Source organism: Leuresthes tenuis, unplaced genomic scaffold (genome assembly GCF_036924035.1).
Source record: "Leuresthes tenuis unplaced genomic scaffold, fLeuTen1.0.hap1 SCAF_23, whole genome shotgun sequence".
NCBI classification, from domain to species: domain Eukaryota; kingdom Metazoa; phylum Chordata; class Actinopteri; order Atheriniformes; family Atherinopsidae; genus Leuresthes; species Leuresthes tenuis.
This window is the reverse complement of record NW_027325377.1, coordinates 24,717,108-24,733,039: the sequence shown is the minus strand read 5'-3', so window position 1 is coordinate 24,733,039 and position 15,932 is coordinate 24,717,108. Positions and strand designations below refer to the sequence as shown.

At 45.8% G+C, this 15,932-nt stretch overlaps 1 protein-coding gene across 4 annotated transcripts in view; it reads left to right on the top strand.

Annotated features, from left to right (window-relative positions):
* Positions 1-15,932, top strand: part of tbc1d22a (TBC1 domain family, member 22a) — a 132,983-nt gene that overhangs the window by 46,436 nt on the left and 70,615 nt on the right. For all 4 annotated transcript variants that reach the window (XM_072377099.1, XM_072377100.1, XM_072377097.1 and 1 more), the window contains exon 9: positions 2,535-2,649. In XM_072377099.1, the coding sequence (XP_072233200.1) occupies positions 2,535-2,649 (115 nt within the window). The remainder of the gene's footprint in view (positions 1-2,534; positions 2,650-15,932) is intronic.

Here is a 15,932-nt window from a genome sequence, read left to right as displayed (position 1 = left end):
GTAAAGGAAGGATGGTAAAGGAAGGATGGTTAAAGGAAGGATGGTAAAAGGAAGGATGGTAAAGGAAGGATGGTAAAGGAAGGATGGTAAAGGAAGGATGGTAAAAGGAAGGATGGTAAAAGGAAGGATGGTAAAAGGAAGGATGTAAAAGGAAGGATGGTAAAAGGAAGGATGTAAAAGGAAGGATGGTTAAGGAAGGATGGTTAAAGGAAGGATGGTAAAGGAAGGATGGTAAAGGAAGGATGGTAAAGGAAGGATGGTAAAGGAAGGATGGTAAAGGAAGGATGGTTAAAGGAAGGATGGTAAAAGGAAGGATGGTAAAGGAAGGATGGTAAAGGAAGGATGGTAAAGGAAGGATGGTTAAAGGAAGGATGGTAAAGGAAGGATGGTTAAAGGAAGGATAGTAAAGGAAGGATGGTAAAGGAAGGATGGTAAAGGAAGGATGGTAAAGGAAGGATGGTAAAGGAAGGATGGTTAAAGGAAGGATGGTTAAAGGAAGGATGGTTAAAGGAAGGATGGTAAAGGAAGGATGGTAAAGGAAGGATGGTAAAAGGAAGGATGGTTAAAGGAAGGATGGTAAAGGAAGGATGGTAAAGGAAGGATGGTAAAGGAAGGATGGTTAAAGGAAGGATAGTAAAGGAAGGATGGTAAAGGAAGGATGGTAAAGGAAGGATGGTAAAGGAAGGATGGTAAAGGAAGGATGGTAAAGGAAGGATGGTTAAAGGAAGGATGGTAAAAGGAAGGATGGTAAAGGAAGGATGGTTAAAGGAAGGATGGTTAAAGGAAGGATGGTAAAGGAAGGATGGTTAAAGGAAGGATGGTTAAAGGAAGGATGGTTAAAGGAAGGATGGTTAAAGGAAGGATGGTAAAGGAAGGATGGTAAAGGAAGGATGGTAAAGGAAGGATGGTAAAAGGAAGGATGGTAAAGGAAGGATGGTAAAGGAAGGATGGTTAAAGGAAGGATAGTAAAGGAAGGATGGTAAAGGAAGGATGGTAAAGGAAGGATGGTAAAGGAAGGATGGTTAAAGGAAGGATAGTAAAGGAAGGATGGTAAAGGAAGGATGGTAAAGGAAGGATGGTAAAGGAAGGATGGTAAAGGAAGGATGGTTAAAGGAAGGATGGTAAAGGAAGGATGGTTAAAGGAAGGATGGTAAAAGGAAGGATGGTAAAGGAAGGATGGTTAAAGGAAGGATGGTAAAGGAAGGATGGTTAAAGGAAGGATGGTAAAGGAAGGATGGTTAAAGGAAGGATGGTTAAAGGAAGGATGGTAAAGGAAGGATGGTTAAAGGAAGGATGGTTAAGGAAGGATGGTAAAGGAAGGATGGTAAAGGAAGGATGGTAAAGGAAGGATGGTAAAAGGAAGGATGGTAAAGGAAGGATGGTAAAGGAAGGATGGTTAAAGGAAGGATAGTAAAGGAAGGATGGTAAAGGAAGGATGGTAAAGGAAGGATGGTAAAGGAAGGATGGTTAAAGGAAGGATGGTAAAGGAAGGATGGTAAAGGAAGGATGGTAAAGGAAGGATGGTAAAGGAAGGATGGTAAAGGAAGGATGGTAAAGGAAGGATGGTTAAAGGAAGGATGGTAAAGGAAGGATGGTTAAAGGAAGGATGGTAAAAGGAAGGATGGTAAAGGAAGGATGGTTAAAGGAAGGATGGTAAAGGAAGGATGGTAAAGGAAGGATGGTTAAAGGAAGGATGGTAAAGGAAGGATGGTTAAAGGAAGGATGGTTAAAGGAAGGATGGTAAAGGAAGGATGGTAAAGGAAGGATGGTTAAAGGAAGGATGGTTAAGGAAGGATGGTAAAGGAAGGATGAGCATCAAATCGTCTTTAATTCAGTGGGGCTGACAGCATTAAACAAGCACCAATAACGAAGATGGAGGGCTGGGGAAGGAGGTGGAGAGCAGGGAGGAGGAGGGAGGAGAAGAAACCGCTCGACTTTACGTTTCCAGGCCCCTGGAATTCGATTATTCGACCGATCTCCATCTCCTCAAATCACTCTCTCATTAGTATAAAGGCTGGAATCGCTCTGATCCCACTTCATATTTCTGGGAGAATCTGGAGGAAACGAGGCCTCAAATGAGCCGATTTTCCTGGGTTGAGGCTCCCTGAGAGGCTTTGGGTTAAAGGGAGATAATTAAGGCTGCTGCACACAGCTGAGCTGAAATGCATTATTTTTACAAGAGGAATGTGAGATTATCATAATCTGCGTAACTTCCCTTTAACGAGCTCAGCATGCCTGAACGGTTCTGATTCTGGTGCTTTTTCCTCACCTCACTCACTAAATCTCACCCTTTTTAATCCACCCCGTGTTTCCCCTCAAAGTTCGGCACTTTTTAGCGCCTCTCGGCTTGTTTTCTTCACGACTTTTCGCACGTTTATTAAAGAATCGGACGTCATGGTAACGGCAAACGCAGATGATGTCCGATTCTTTAAATAAATGGATGTTCTCCATCATTTGGAGTCATTTTTCAGGGGAAATCGGACTCTCCTTGGAGCTGTTCTGACGCCCTGTTTGTGTTTGTTTGCTTGTGAAAGATCTTTGAGCGGATCCTCTTCATCTGGGCCATCCGTCACCCGGCCAGCGGCTACGTCCAAGGCATCAACGACCTGGTCACGCCGTTCTTCGTCGTCTTCGTCTTCGAGTACATCGGTGAGTAGCATCCAGCCTTCACAGCTCCCTCATCTCTTGTGTCACAGACTCTTCGTTTTGCTGCCACTTTGGAGCCGGTGACACCCGGAGTTTTCTCCCTGGGCTGCAGGAAGTCGCTCAGCGATCCATTCGACCCGCTCTGCTTTTATTTAGCCACGCACTTCGCTCCCACTTTGTGTTTAAACGTGCTTTTAGGCTCTATTTATCGAGGCATTTTCTGGTTAACACTTGCGATTCGTCTGGGTGTGTGTGAGAAGGAGCGTGACATGTGTTGGTGTGTTTGTGCACACCCCAGGGCTCCCTCCTGGGCCCCCTGCTGTGTGCGTTTATGCTATGCCACATTTATGCAGATGAATGTTTTATTTTAATTCCTCTGACACCGTAAACACAGACTGTGAGCATTTGGAAGAGATGTGAAGAATGTCAATGGAACAGAAGTGTGAATTTCATCGTTATTATTATTGTAGCTGAACTTAAAATATGCGAATGCCCCATAAAAAAAATAGTTTGTTGCCAAGTAGGTTTGCACATATAAGGAAACTGAGTTGGTGCAAAGTGTTAAGTTAGCTGCTGCTGCAAGCTGCTGGATCAGGGGTTCACTTAGTTTCTCACTCACTGCTGCTGAAGCTGCTGGATCAGGGGTTCACTTAGTTTTACTCACTGCTACTACAAACTGCTGGATCAGGGGTTCACTTAGTTTCTCCCTCACTGCTTCTGTTTTTTATAGATGGATAAATATTAGCACGTTGTATTGCATCATCTGAGCTCCTTTTAATCTCACGATTGAAGCTGTGTTTGTTTGTTTGTTTCTCCTGAAAATGATGATTTATTCATAAATAAAAACATCTTATTTTTATTTGGACCCCTGCTGCATGGACACGTCTCCACGTGCTTTCTGTGCATCACGGCGTCGGTTTCCATCCTCTTCATGCCGTGTTTCGGCCCTCTTTGAAGCAGAGCTGCTCAGTGAAGTCGGAGGAATAATTTGCAAACTGAACCGACTGTGGGACACAATTAGGATGTTAGTTAAGTGTTGGGAAGCAGCTGAACTCTGACTCTCCTGCTTCTCCGTTTTACTTCTCACACAGAACTTTACTCGCCATTAATGAGCGCTAGTTTTAGAGCATTTCCTCTGGTTTTGTTGTGACCTTCTGCCTTTCAGTCTGAGAGAGTCTGACTAAAGCTGAAGCTGGAGTCCAGAGATGATTGTGCAGTGGAAGCCGGCTGCTTTCTGACTCTGTAACCGGGGGCTCACACCAAAACCCGCCGCTTCTACTTCTTCTGCCGCCGGAAGCGGCCAAAGGGGCGGGGCTTATATGTATAGCAACTAGCAGATATATATAATAATCCATCGGTTCCCTCTTTCACCATGGATCGTACTCTGGGCCTTCTTTGTGTTTCTATGTGTTTGCCGTTTTCTGCCTTTTTTACGCCTTTTTTCCGCCTCCCCCCCCCCCCCTTTTTTTAGGCTTTCTTCTGCCTTTTTTCACCTTTTTTCCTTCTTTGTGTTTCTTTATTTTTGCGTTCTGCCGTTTTCTGCTTTTTTTCCACCTTTTTTCCGCCTTCGGAATGCAGATCGGCCCTAATTGGCTGTCGTCGCGTCGCTGCTCATTTGCATAAAGTTGAGCCTTTCTCAACTCTTGAAGCTCATGAAGCTCACGAAACTCACAACCCGCCGCTTGTACTTCTTCTGCCGCCGGAAGGGGCTTATATGTATAGCAACTAGCAGATATATATAATAATCCATCGGTTCCCTCTTTCACCATGGATCGTACTCTGGGCCTTCTTTGTGTTTCTTTGTGTTTGCCGTTTTCCACCTTTTTTCCGCCTCCCCCCCCCCCCCCCCCCCTTTTTTTAGGCTTTCTTATGCCTTTTTTTCACCTTTTTTCCGCCTTTTTTCCTTCTTTTTTTTTCTTTATGTTTGCGTTCTGCCATTTTCCCCTTTTTTCTGCCTTTTTTCAGCGGTCAAAGGGGCGGGGCTTATATGTATAGCAACTAGCATATATATAATAATAATCCATCCATACATCGGTTCCCTCTTTCACCATGGATCGTACTCTGGGCAGCCTTCTTTGTGTTTGCGCTCTGCCGTTTTCCGCTGTTTTCCCCTTTTTTCGACCTTTTTTCCGCCTTTGGAATCCAGATCGGCCCTAATTGGCTGTCGTCGCGTCGCTGCTCATTTGCATAAAGTTGAGCCTTTCTCAACTCTTGAAGCTCACAACGCCGGCCGCTCATCGACGCCAGCTTACATTACAGCTGACTATAGCGTTAGTTTTCGAGCATTTCCTCTGGTTTTGTTGTGACCTCTGCTCACACATTCTGCCTTTCAGTCTAACGCAGGACTAAAGCTGGTCTGACAGAGTCTGACTAAACCTGAAGCTGGAGTCCAGAGATGATTGTGCAGTGGAAGCCGGCTGCTTTCTGACTCTGTAACACAGCCGGGCCGAGACACGAGGCTGTTTTAGAACCTTTCAAACCATCAAAGGAAGCAGCTTACAAATATGAAACATTTTTCCCGTCTTGCTTCCTCAGCCTTTTCTTTCACCTGAGTCCTTGCTTCTTTCCTGCCCCCCCCCCACCTCTGTCTGCGTTTGTTTTTCCTCTCTCTCTTTGCCTTTCTCTTACTCTTGTCAGATCTTCAAAGCCTCACCTCTTCCTCAGTTGCCGTGTACCTCCATGCGCTGATGAGCCTGCAACAACGTACGCAGCCAACAAACCTGCTTGGCTGGCATCTTACACGATGGGTTGTTGTTCGCCGCTCTGTGTTCTGATGCCGACACAGACGGAGAGAAACTGCTTTTTTCTTTGTGAGGGGTTAGAAAGTGTGAGATGAGCTGTTGGGCTCCTCTGCACTCTTTGTTGTCTGTGGTCATCTTTCAAGCTGCTCTTTCTCTTCACGTCTTTGCTTAACCTTGTGTGTGCCTGTTGATTTCTCTAAAGTCCTAATTAGATGAATGACTAATAGATCGTGTTGCTGCTGAATGCCCACAGATAAAGGTGGAAGAACCAAACAAAATGTTAGCTCCTTCTGTCATTAATTCAACAAAAGATGCCCTGCATGAAGGGAAAGGAGTGGCTTCAAGAGCCAGTTTTGTCCCTTTTGTCCTCCGATTTTGAACTTGACTAATCTGTGATTAAAAGAAGAGCCTTCGAGCTCCCTTGCTTTTCCTTTATTGGGCCTTTTTTAAGGCAATGTGCCTCTGAATGGGTCGTAGAAGTAGCCTCAGAGCTCAGTAAACACAGCAGGACTCACCTGTGTGACCTCATATCACTTGAAAGCACACGCTGACACTCTGCTGATCCGCCTCTGTTAGCCGGTTAGCATGGAAGAGCAATGTGAGCAGTGTCGTTGTGTTTGGGAAGCAGAAAAATTGGGCAAATGTAAGGATCTCAGCGGCTAAGTCGTAGCGTAGCGGCGCCACAGCTTGTTCTCGGTCTTCAGGACCTACCAGACATGATGTGTTGATGCACCTACACAGGGATAGGAGGTCAGTCGTGTCCAATAAAAGAGCTGAAAATGCTTCTGCCAACAGAAACGGTCCATCAGAGTTTGATCCACGCTGAACCGGATAACGCTGTGGAAAAAATGCTACACGAGTGGTTTTAAAGCGTGTTGACATGGCTTCCAAACTCTACAGATGACAGTCTGAATAAGTCTGAGATAAGTGGAAACTCCATCTCCCAACAGAGGAGATGTTACTCCACATGTTGATTTATATCACTGGCGTATAATCCGACTTCATGGCTTTGAGCGTCTGCTAATGCTAACATAGGAGGTACCATGTGACTGTAATAATAACACTGTAATAATAACAAGAATGAAGAGCATCAAATGTTTGTTTATTCAGGGTTTTCATACGATGCGTCTCTGCTATTTACTGGAAATAAATCCCCATGAAAGGAGAAAAAATTGCATCCATTAGCTCAATTACAAATAAAAGAAGGGGAGAGTGGATGCAACATGAAAGAAAAAAGCAGAATAGATGGCAAGAAAAGACTCCAGCCTGCCAGAAAGTGAGAACATTACAGCATGAGAGGGTATATTTCACACTCTCTACGTGTGGGATGTACTTAGTCTTTCATGACTGTGTTTGTAGAGCGAACACAAGCTTTCACCCAAAAAAAAGCGTGTCACTGAAGGTGTTTTTAGGCCAGACTCGCAGATCTCTCCCACATCTTTTCTTTTTTCCTCTCCAGTCAATAAAAGTGAGCCGTCAAACCTGAGGGAAAACAAAATGATTGCAGATTTAGGTTTCCAAATCAAAGGCGAGAAAACATGTTTAAACCTGACATGTCTGTTTCCTTCAGTCGCTCTGCTCGCTCTGTGCTGTGGGACGACACTTCAGATGTCTGTTTAAGTGGTGAAGTACTGTTTGTTCGGCATGACTCTGAGCGTCTATGGGCTGTAAAACACGAGCACAGTCCATGAGAAAGTGGCTCAGATCATCTTGCAGCAGAAGGTGAATATGGGCTTGTATCCCGCTGAGCTGCCTTCTAATCCAAGTCTTCTTTAGACTCTAAGATGACAGCAGCTTGGTTTTCTTTCCCCTCACACTTGAGCTCATGATGTTCATAAAAAGCTGGACTGGCAGGTTGTCTTAGAGGTGTTGTAAAGGTTCCTGTGTAAGTTACAGATGTCTGTAATCGTCCGGGATGGTAAAGGTTTGGCTGGATCAGTGGCCTCAGGGTGAGCTTTACACCTTGGGGGTCATTTCTCCAGCCCAGGTACTCTTTTATTTTACTTTATTTCAGGCATTCTTTGGCATTAACTCTCCAGCTCCTTGTCTTTTTGCTGCAGCCTCTTTGAAACCCTGCATAGGTACATAAGCTGTATGGCTACACCATAGAGCAACAGAGAAATTGACAGGATAAGAAGCCAGAAAAGGGTTTCAGACACCGATTTGTTCCAACATGTGGCCCCCATCTGTCTGTTTGCTGTCTTTTTTCCTTCTGTTTTTATTCGTCACTTTGTTAAACTCGTTGTTTATTTCCTTGAGCTTCTTGTCGGCTCAGATCAGCCTTGGACCGGCACTCCAGTGCTTGTTCAGCCGCCACACACTCCATTTACCTTTTGATGATGCAGTGCTGAGTGACGGCTCGACTACATCTCCCCAGCGCTCCTCCATGTCTTACTGCCTCCATCTTCTATTAACACTCGGCTGTTAATCCCAATTAAAAAGCTCCAAATGGTAGATTAGTGATGCGGTGGAAGGAATAGTAACACCACATTCTTTGTGTACCCACTAAGAGTCTTAAAGCTGCAAACTATGATGAAAAAGAGTCTGAATGGGCCTGACAGGGCAAGGGGGGGGTCCAGGACATGGACTGACCTGTGCATAAGTGATATAACCTGCAGGGCAGAGTATCTGAGCATGGATCTGCTCTGAACAAGGAAGCAGCTTAGTGAGACAGGAAAAGACGTGGGGTGAAGTTCTGACAACCACCAGTGAAATGGGAACAAAGCTGAAGTGGAGATAATAACAGCAGCCAGAATGCCTCCTGGCTGGCTGCAGAGTAAGAAATAGCGAGGCCACGGAGAATGAAAGAGAGCGACAGACAACGGAGCAGGCAAACAAAATTCTGAAAAAGGGTGAAAAATGGCTGGTGTTCAAAGTGGACCCATGCTATGAGAAAGCAGCAGAGCCTGGCAGTGCTTTGTCCTTTAAGCCAAGAGAGCATCGCCCCGGTGGGCTCCATCACCATCCTCTGCTACCAAGATGCATTTTCTATTGCAGGTAGAAACAGCCTTCCTCTTATAGAGGAATTCAGCAGTTAAATCTCTACTGAGTGTGGTTCACCCAGCCAAGAGTTATCCCCTTAAGAGAAGCACTTAGTCTAAAAAATGTGGTGTCAGCTGGAGGTTCTGTTGCAGTAAGGCCACCAACAGGTCGTGGAGCCATGTGGTTCAAGCCTGAACGCCAGCTTTGCTCAGGATGGTGAGATGGCTCTGTTTTACCTGGTAAAGAGTAAAAACTCTGTTATTTAAAAGTTTTAAAAGCTTTGGACCGACTGTAATCTTAATTACATCAATATATCATGAAATATTGTGAAAGTTTGTCCTGTTATTTGCAGATTAGGAGTCAAACCAGCCTGAGAGGAGTAGCATGTCTTTACAGGTAGAGGAGTGAGAGGAGTAGCATGTCTTTACAGGAAGAGGAGTGAGAGGAGTAGCACATCTTTACAGGTAGAGGAGTGAGAGTGAGAGGAGCAGCACGTCTTTACAGGTAGAGGAGTGAGAGTGAGAGGAGCAGCACGTCTTTACAGGTAGAGGAGTGAGAGTGAGAGGAGTAGCACGTCTTTACAGGAAGAGGAGTGAGAGGAGTAGCACGTCTTTACAGGTAGAGGAGTGAGAGGAGTAGCACGTCTTTACAGGAAGAGGAGTGAGAGGAGTAGCACGTCTTTACAGGTAGAGGAGTGAGAGGAGTAGCATGTCTTTACAGGAAGAGGAGTGAGAGGAGTAGCACGTCTTTACAGGTAGAGGAGTGAGAGGAGTAGCACGTCTTTACAGGTAGAGGAGTGAGAGGAGTAGCACGTCTTTACAGGTAGAGGAGTGAGAGTGAGAGGAGTAGCACGTCTTTACATGTAGAGGAGTGAGAGGAGTAGCACGTCTTTACAGGAAGAGGAGTGAGAGGAGTAGCACGTCTTTACAGGTAGAGGAGTGAGAGGAGTAGCACGTCTTTACAGGTAGAGGAGTGAGAGGAGTAGCACGTCTTTACAGGAAGAGGAGTGAGAGGAGCAGCACGTCTTTACAGGTAGAGGAGTGAGAGGAGCAGCACGTCTTTACAGGTAGAGGAGTGAGAGGAGCAGCACGTCTTTACAGGTAGAGGAGTGAGAGTGAGAGGAGTAGCACGTCTTTACATGTAGAGGAGTGAGAGGAGTAGCACGTCTTTACAGGTAGAGGAGTGAGAGTGAGAGGAGTAGCACGTCTTTACAGGTAGAGGAGTGAGAGTGAGAGGAGCAGCACGTCTTTACAGGTAGAGGAGTGAGGAGTGAGAGGAGCAGCACGTCTTTACAGGTAGAGGAGTGAGAGGAGTAGCACATCTTTACAGGTAGAGGAGTGAGAGTGAGAGGAGTAGCACGTCTTTACAGGTAGAGGAGTGAGAGGAGTAGCACATCTTTACAGGTAGAGGAGTGAGAGTGAGAGGAGCAGCACGTCTTTACATGTAGAGGAGTGAGAGGAGTAGCACGTCTTTACAGGTAGAGGAGTGAGAGTGAGAGGAGCAGCACGTCTTTACAGGTAGAGGAGTGAGGAGTGAGAGGAGCAGCACGTCTTTACAGGTAGAGGAGTGAGAGGAGTAGCACATCTTTACAGGTAGAGGAGTGAGGAGTGAGAGGAGCAGCACGTCTTTACAGGTAGAGGAGTGAGGAGTGAGAGGAGTAGCACGTCTTTACAGGTAGAGGAGTGAGAGGAGTAGCAGGTCTTTACAGGTAGAGGAGTGAGAGTGAGAGGAGCAGCACGTCTTTACAGGTAGAGGAGTGAGAGGAGTAGCACGTCTTTACAGGTAGAGGAGTGAGAGGAGTAGCATGTCTTTACAGGTAGAGGAGTGAGAGGAGTAGCATGTCTTTACAGGTAAAGGAGTGAGGAGTGAGAGGAGCAGCACGTCTTTACAGGTAGAGGAGTGAGAGTGAGAGGAGTAGCACGTCTTTACAGGTAGAGGACTGAGAGGAGTAGCACGTCTTTACGGGTAAAGGAGTGAGGAGTGAGAGGAGCAGCACGTCTTTACAGGTAGAGGAGTGAGAGTGAGAGGAGTAGCACGTCTTTACAGGTAGAGGAGTGAGAGGAGGAGCACGTCTTTACAGGTAGAGGAGTGAGAGTGAGAGGAGTAGCACGTCTTTACAGGTAGAGGACTGAGAGGAGTAGCATGTCTTTACAGGTAAAGGAGTGAGGAGTGAGAGGAGCAGCACGTCTTTACAGGTAGAGGAGTGAGAGTGAGAGGAGTAGCACGTCTTTACAGGTAGAGGAGTGAGAGGAGGAGCACGTCTTTACAGGTAGAGGAGTGAGAGTGAGAGGAGTAGCACGTCTTTACAGGTAGAGGACTGAGAGGAGTAGCATGTCTTTACAGGAAGAGGAGTGAGAGTGAGAGGAGTAGCACGTCTTTACAGGTAGAGGAGTGAGAGGAGGAGCACGTCTTTACAGGTAAAGGAGTGAGGAGTGAGAGGAGCAGCACGTCTTTACAGGTAGAGAGTGAGGAGTGAGAGGAGGAGCACGTCTTTACAGGTAGAGAGTGAGGAGTGAGAGGAGGAGCACGTCTTTACAGGTAGAGAGTGAGGAGTGAGAGGAGGAGCACGTCTTCATAGTAACTCTCCTCCCTCGGCTGTGGGAGATGCTGCTTGTATTTGTATTTGTGCTTTTCAGCCTTTTAAGGACAGGAACACTCTTCACATCCAGCCTCATAAGGAAGCTTTCCATGTCAGCGTGAACTGTGCACTTTCTTTCACAATATCCTCATTTTTACTCTCTTACGCAGAGCAACTGGTGTCTGCCGGGGGCACATTTGTGAATTATAGAACCAATTTTTAGCACGTCTTTACAGGTAGAGGAGTGAGAGGAGTAGCATGTCTTTACAGGTAAAGGAGTGAGGAGTGAGAGGAGCAGCACGTCTTTACAGGTAGAGGAGTGAGAGTGAGAGGAGTAGCACGTCTTTACAGGTAGAGGACTGAGAGGAGTAGCACGTCTTTACGGGTAGAGGAGTGAGAGGAGGAGCACGTCTTTACAGGTAGAGGAGTGAGAGGAGTAGCACGTCTTTACAGGTAGAGGAGTGAGAGGAGCAGCACGTCTTTACAGGTAGAGGAGTGAGGAGTAGCACGTCTTTACAGGTAGAGGAGTGAGAGTGAGAGGAGTAGCACGTCTTTACATGTAGAGGACTGAGAGGAGTAGCACGTCTTTACAGGTAGAGGAGTGAGAGGAGCAGCACGTCTTTACAGGTAGAGGAGTGAGAGTGAGAGGAGTAGCACGTCTTTACATGTAGAGGAGTGAGAGGAGTAGCACGTCTTTACAGGTAGAGGAGTGAGAGTGAGAGGAGTAGCACGTCTTTACAGGTAGAGGAGTGAGAGTGAGAGGAGTAGCACGTCTTTACAGGTAGAGGAGTGAGAGTGAGAGGAGCAGCACGTCTTTACAGGTAGAGGAGTGAGAGGAGTAGCACATCTTTACAGGTAGAGGAGTGAGAGTGAGAGGAGTAGCACGTCTTTACAGGTAGAGGAGTGAGAGGAGTAGCACATCTTTACAGGTAGAGGAGTGAGAGTGAGAGGAGCAGCACGTCTTTACATGTAGAGGAGTGAGAGGAGTAGCACGTCTTTACAGGTAGAGGAGTGAGAGTGAGAGGAGCAGCACGTCTTTACAGGTAGAGGAGCAGCACGTCTTTACAGGTAGAGGAGTGAGAGGAGTAGCACATCTTTACAGGTAGAGGAGTGAGGAGTGAGAGGAGCAGCACGTCTTTACAGGTAGAGGAGTGAGAGGAGTAGCACGTCTTTACAGGTAGAGGAGTGAGAGGAGTAGCAGGTCTTTACAGGTAGAGGAGTGAGAGTGAGAGGAGCAGCACGTCTTTACAGGTAGAGGAGCAGCACGTCTTTACAGGTAGAGGAGTGAGAGGAGTAGCACATCTTTACAGGTAGAGGAGTGAGGAGTGAGAGGAGCAGCACGTCTTTACAGGTAGAGGAGTGAGAGGAGTAGCACGTCTTTACAGGTAGAGGAGTGAGAGGAGTAGCATGTCTTTACAGGTAAAGGAGTGAGGAGTGAGAGGAGCAGCACGTCTTTACAGGTAGAGGAGTGAGAGTGAGAGGAGTAGCACGTCTTTACAGGTAGAGGAGTGAGAGGAGTAGCATGTCTTTACAGGTAGAGGAGTGAGAGTGAGAGGAGTAGCACGTCTTCATAGTAACTCTCCTCTCTCGGCTGTGGGAGATGCTGCTTGTATTTGTATTTGTGCTTTTCAGCCTTTTAAAGACAGGAACACTCTTCACATCCAGCCTCATAAGGAAGCTTTCCATGTCAGCGTGAACTGTGCACTTTCTTTCACAATGTCCTCATTTTTACTCTCTTACGCAGAGCAACTGGTGTCTGCCGGGGGCACATTTGTGAATTATAGAACCAATTTTTAGTCGGCTTTCATAGGGCAGGAGCTTTATGTCGCCCATATTTTCCTTTGACATTTCACGTTTTTAAAAGTTTGTCTGCAGCACAGCTACAAAACATCCTTTACTGTGGGAGTAAAGAAATGTGAGATGGAAGGAGGGAGCCTGAACTCCTCTTTGGCTCCTACATACGGTAGCTGGTGTAGATTTCTACATAACCTGAGCTCATACTGTACCACATGTAGCGTGTTACATTGTTCAGACCCTGAGTGGGGCCTTTTAAATGGAAATAAGTAGCACATTATACATCTGCATGTGCACACTCAGCCACTTTGTGTGGGGGTGGTGTATGTGCAGCTTTAGGTGGAGCACCCAGGGACAAAGCTGGGAAGATGGAAACATGCTGTCAGTCAGCTGTGATGAAGTGCCTGCAGGGCGTAACGCCGCACATAAACACGGGCGCAGGTGAGGCAGGCGAGCTGCCACCAACACGAACCCTCGCCGAACAGGACGAAGCTGATATCTGAGGAATAACCTCGATGGACTGGGGGAACCTCATGGGTTTCCAGCGATGTTTAAGACACCAAAAGCTCATCAAATCTAACAGCACAGGCATAAAAGGCTCAAGTATTGGTTTTTTTAATATGTCCAGGAGTCATTAAAATCTGAATTCATGAGTAAAAATGGGACATTCTCGTCTATGTGTGATCGTGGCAGGACTAAAGACGTCTGCAGGATAGATCAGCAGAACATAAACATGCGATTTGTGTGGTTAATGCTAACTGTTCTCTGGATAAATCATCAGAACAGCTCCAGATCCATCCATCACAAGCCTTTCGATCATTTTCATCAGAAATGGTGATAAAGGTTCGAGGCTTTTTGGATATTTAAATCGTGACCCTGAAGTAGGGCTGCAGAATTAATCGTATTTTGATCGTGATCACGATTAAATTAACCTGATCGTTAACGATATTTACATTAAAAATGCAGCTCAACCAGTAGTCCACCAACCACCAGGGGGCGACAGCATGGTTAAGGCTTCATTGAGCTGCCTGAATAACAAGCGCACAGTTAGACAGCCTGCAGGCAGCGAGTTAAACAGTCTATGAGTTAAACTGATGAGAGGAAGTCGAGTTGAAAGCCGAGAAGAATCCAGAAGCATCTGGGGACGGCGAGGAGCTTGAGCCTCGAAACGGGGCGATATCCATTGTCTGGAATTGATTCGGATTCAGGTCAAGTGACGTTAAACAAGAGCAAGTTGTTTGCAAAGAGTGCAACAGAGTAGTGTCTGCCCCAGAGTAACACCACTAATCTGTTAAATCACCTGAAAAAAACATGACAAACCTAAATATCAGGAATGAATGAAGGCCAAAGCTAATGTTAATTCACAAAATCCCGGTCCGTGTCCAGCGCCGACCCAGAACCCGATCCATCTACCTCCCAAAGACACGCAGGAATAACAGCGAGATCTTTTTATTTGGCCAAAGACGTGTCCGATCAATACAGTTAGTACTTTAAAATGTTAAAGTATTGGGTTTTTGTTTTTATTTTGCATTATTTATCATTTATTCTAATTTAAAGTTTAATTTTCACTAAAAATTGTTGGTACATTGTTTATAAATGGTGCAAAAAAACCAACAACATGGTTTTCCATGATTAATAATCGTGATTACAATATTGATCAGAATAATCGTGAATAATCGTGATTATGATTATGATTTTCGCGCAGCCCGACCCTGTAGGAAGAGTTGGCTTTTACTGTAAATAATCGACTTATTGATGTTCTTCCTTAAAGATGTGGGAGTTAAATGTGACTTTTATCCATTTATTGTGATAGAAAATCAAGTGTCAAAAAGCTGAATATGGGTCTTCGCTGTTAATCTGCAGAGCGCTCGCTGTGCTGTGTTCTGACTTCTTAAAGCCGATGGCGAGTCTCGCATTAATCTGGGCGTGAGGTCACTGTGAAGCTAAAGCCCAGGAGGAGTAAATTGGCTCTAAGCCAACTCTTCAAAACGGAGCGATTATGTTTCACCAGTTTTCCACCATTAAACTGCCTCCATAGCTGCTTTAACCTGTACGAGCGCCTGCTTTGTGTCCGTCCACCTGCCATAGATGCAGCTTTCTGAATGGATTCTGGCCAGTTGGCGGTTAACTAACATCGTCTTTTTTCCTCCCGGCGGCCCGGCCACCGTTGGTCGAGTCGCCTCTTCTAAGTCTCCCTCTGATTAACGTCTGTTATTAGCTCTAATGAGCTGCTTAGTGATTGCACCGAGCCCAGCTGCTGACATCCAGCAGGAACACCGTCCTTTCCCGCTTTGTTCCTTATCTGCTTTTGCTTTCTCTAATTCCTTCTGCTTTAATCATTGGGCCAGATTATTGACTTAGTGTGGGCTTCATTTTTCCCCAGACAGTTTGAGATTTGTTCTTCAATTTTCTTTGACCGTGTCTCCCTTTGTCTCTGCATTACCTTGAGAATTGCCCCAGTATCCACTCCTCTGTTTGGTTCAGAACACAATCACCATGTTTCTGGGGTAAGTAATAGCATTGGACTGGCAGAAATTGAATCAGCCGTGTGGTTGTGACCCTCTGTCTCTATCTCCGACTTTCTCTGTATAAATATCTCTTTTTCATTCTCCTGAAATATCTTCTCTGACATTTGATGGTTGCCACTTGCGTTTATCCCCCCCGCCCTCCGTCGCCTTAAAGAGATAACACACAAACTCCTCTCCAGAGCGTTAAACATGAAGGAAATGTGTCATTTTTGATGTTTGATTCCCGGATAAATTCGCTCGGCACGCGTAAACTCGTTGTTTGCATCCGTCTTCGATGTCACACTCATTTCATTTCATGATGCCGTTCTTCAGGAAGCTTTTTGACCTCAGCTAAATTTAAAGAAGACAAATATTAAATGTTGTTTTCTAGTTGCAGCGGTTTTAAAAATGTGTGGCATGAGAAAGAACCTTTTCTCCGTAAATTACTGAGCAAAAACGCACGATTTGATGATTTTCTCAGAAAGATGGAGACTTTGGGAAGTTATTTTCGAAACTCAACACTTTACAACGTGTGATGGAGCCATAGCAACAAGCATCAGTGCCGTTCAGGTGATGTCTTCCTGGGACTCAGCTCCGCTGTCTGTGCAGTATGAGGTTAGTTTTCCTCTCCATCACAGCCCTGAAGGAGCTGAACTCCCGTTTATCGAGTCGCTGCTCGACAGA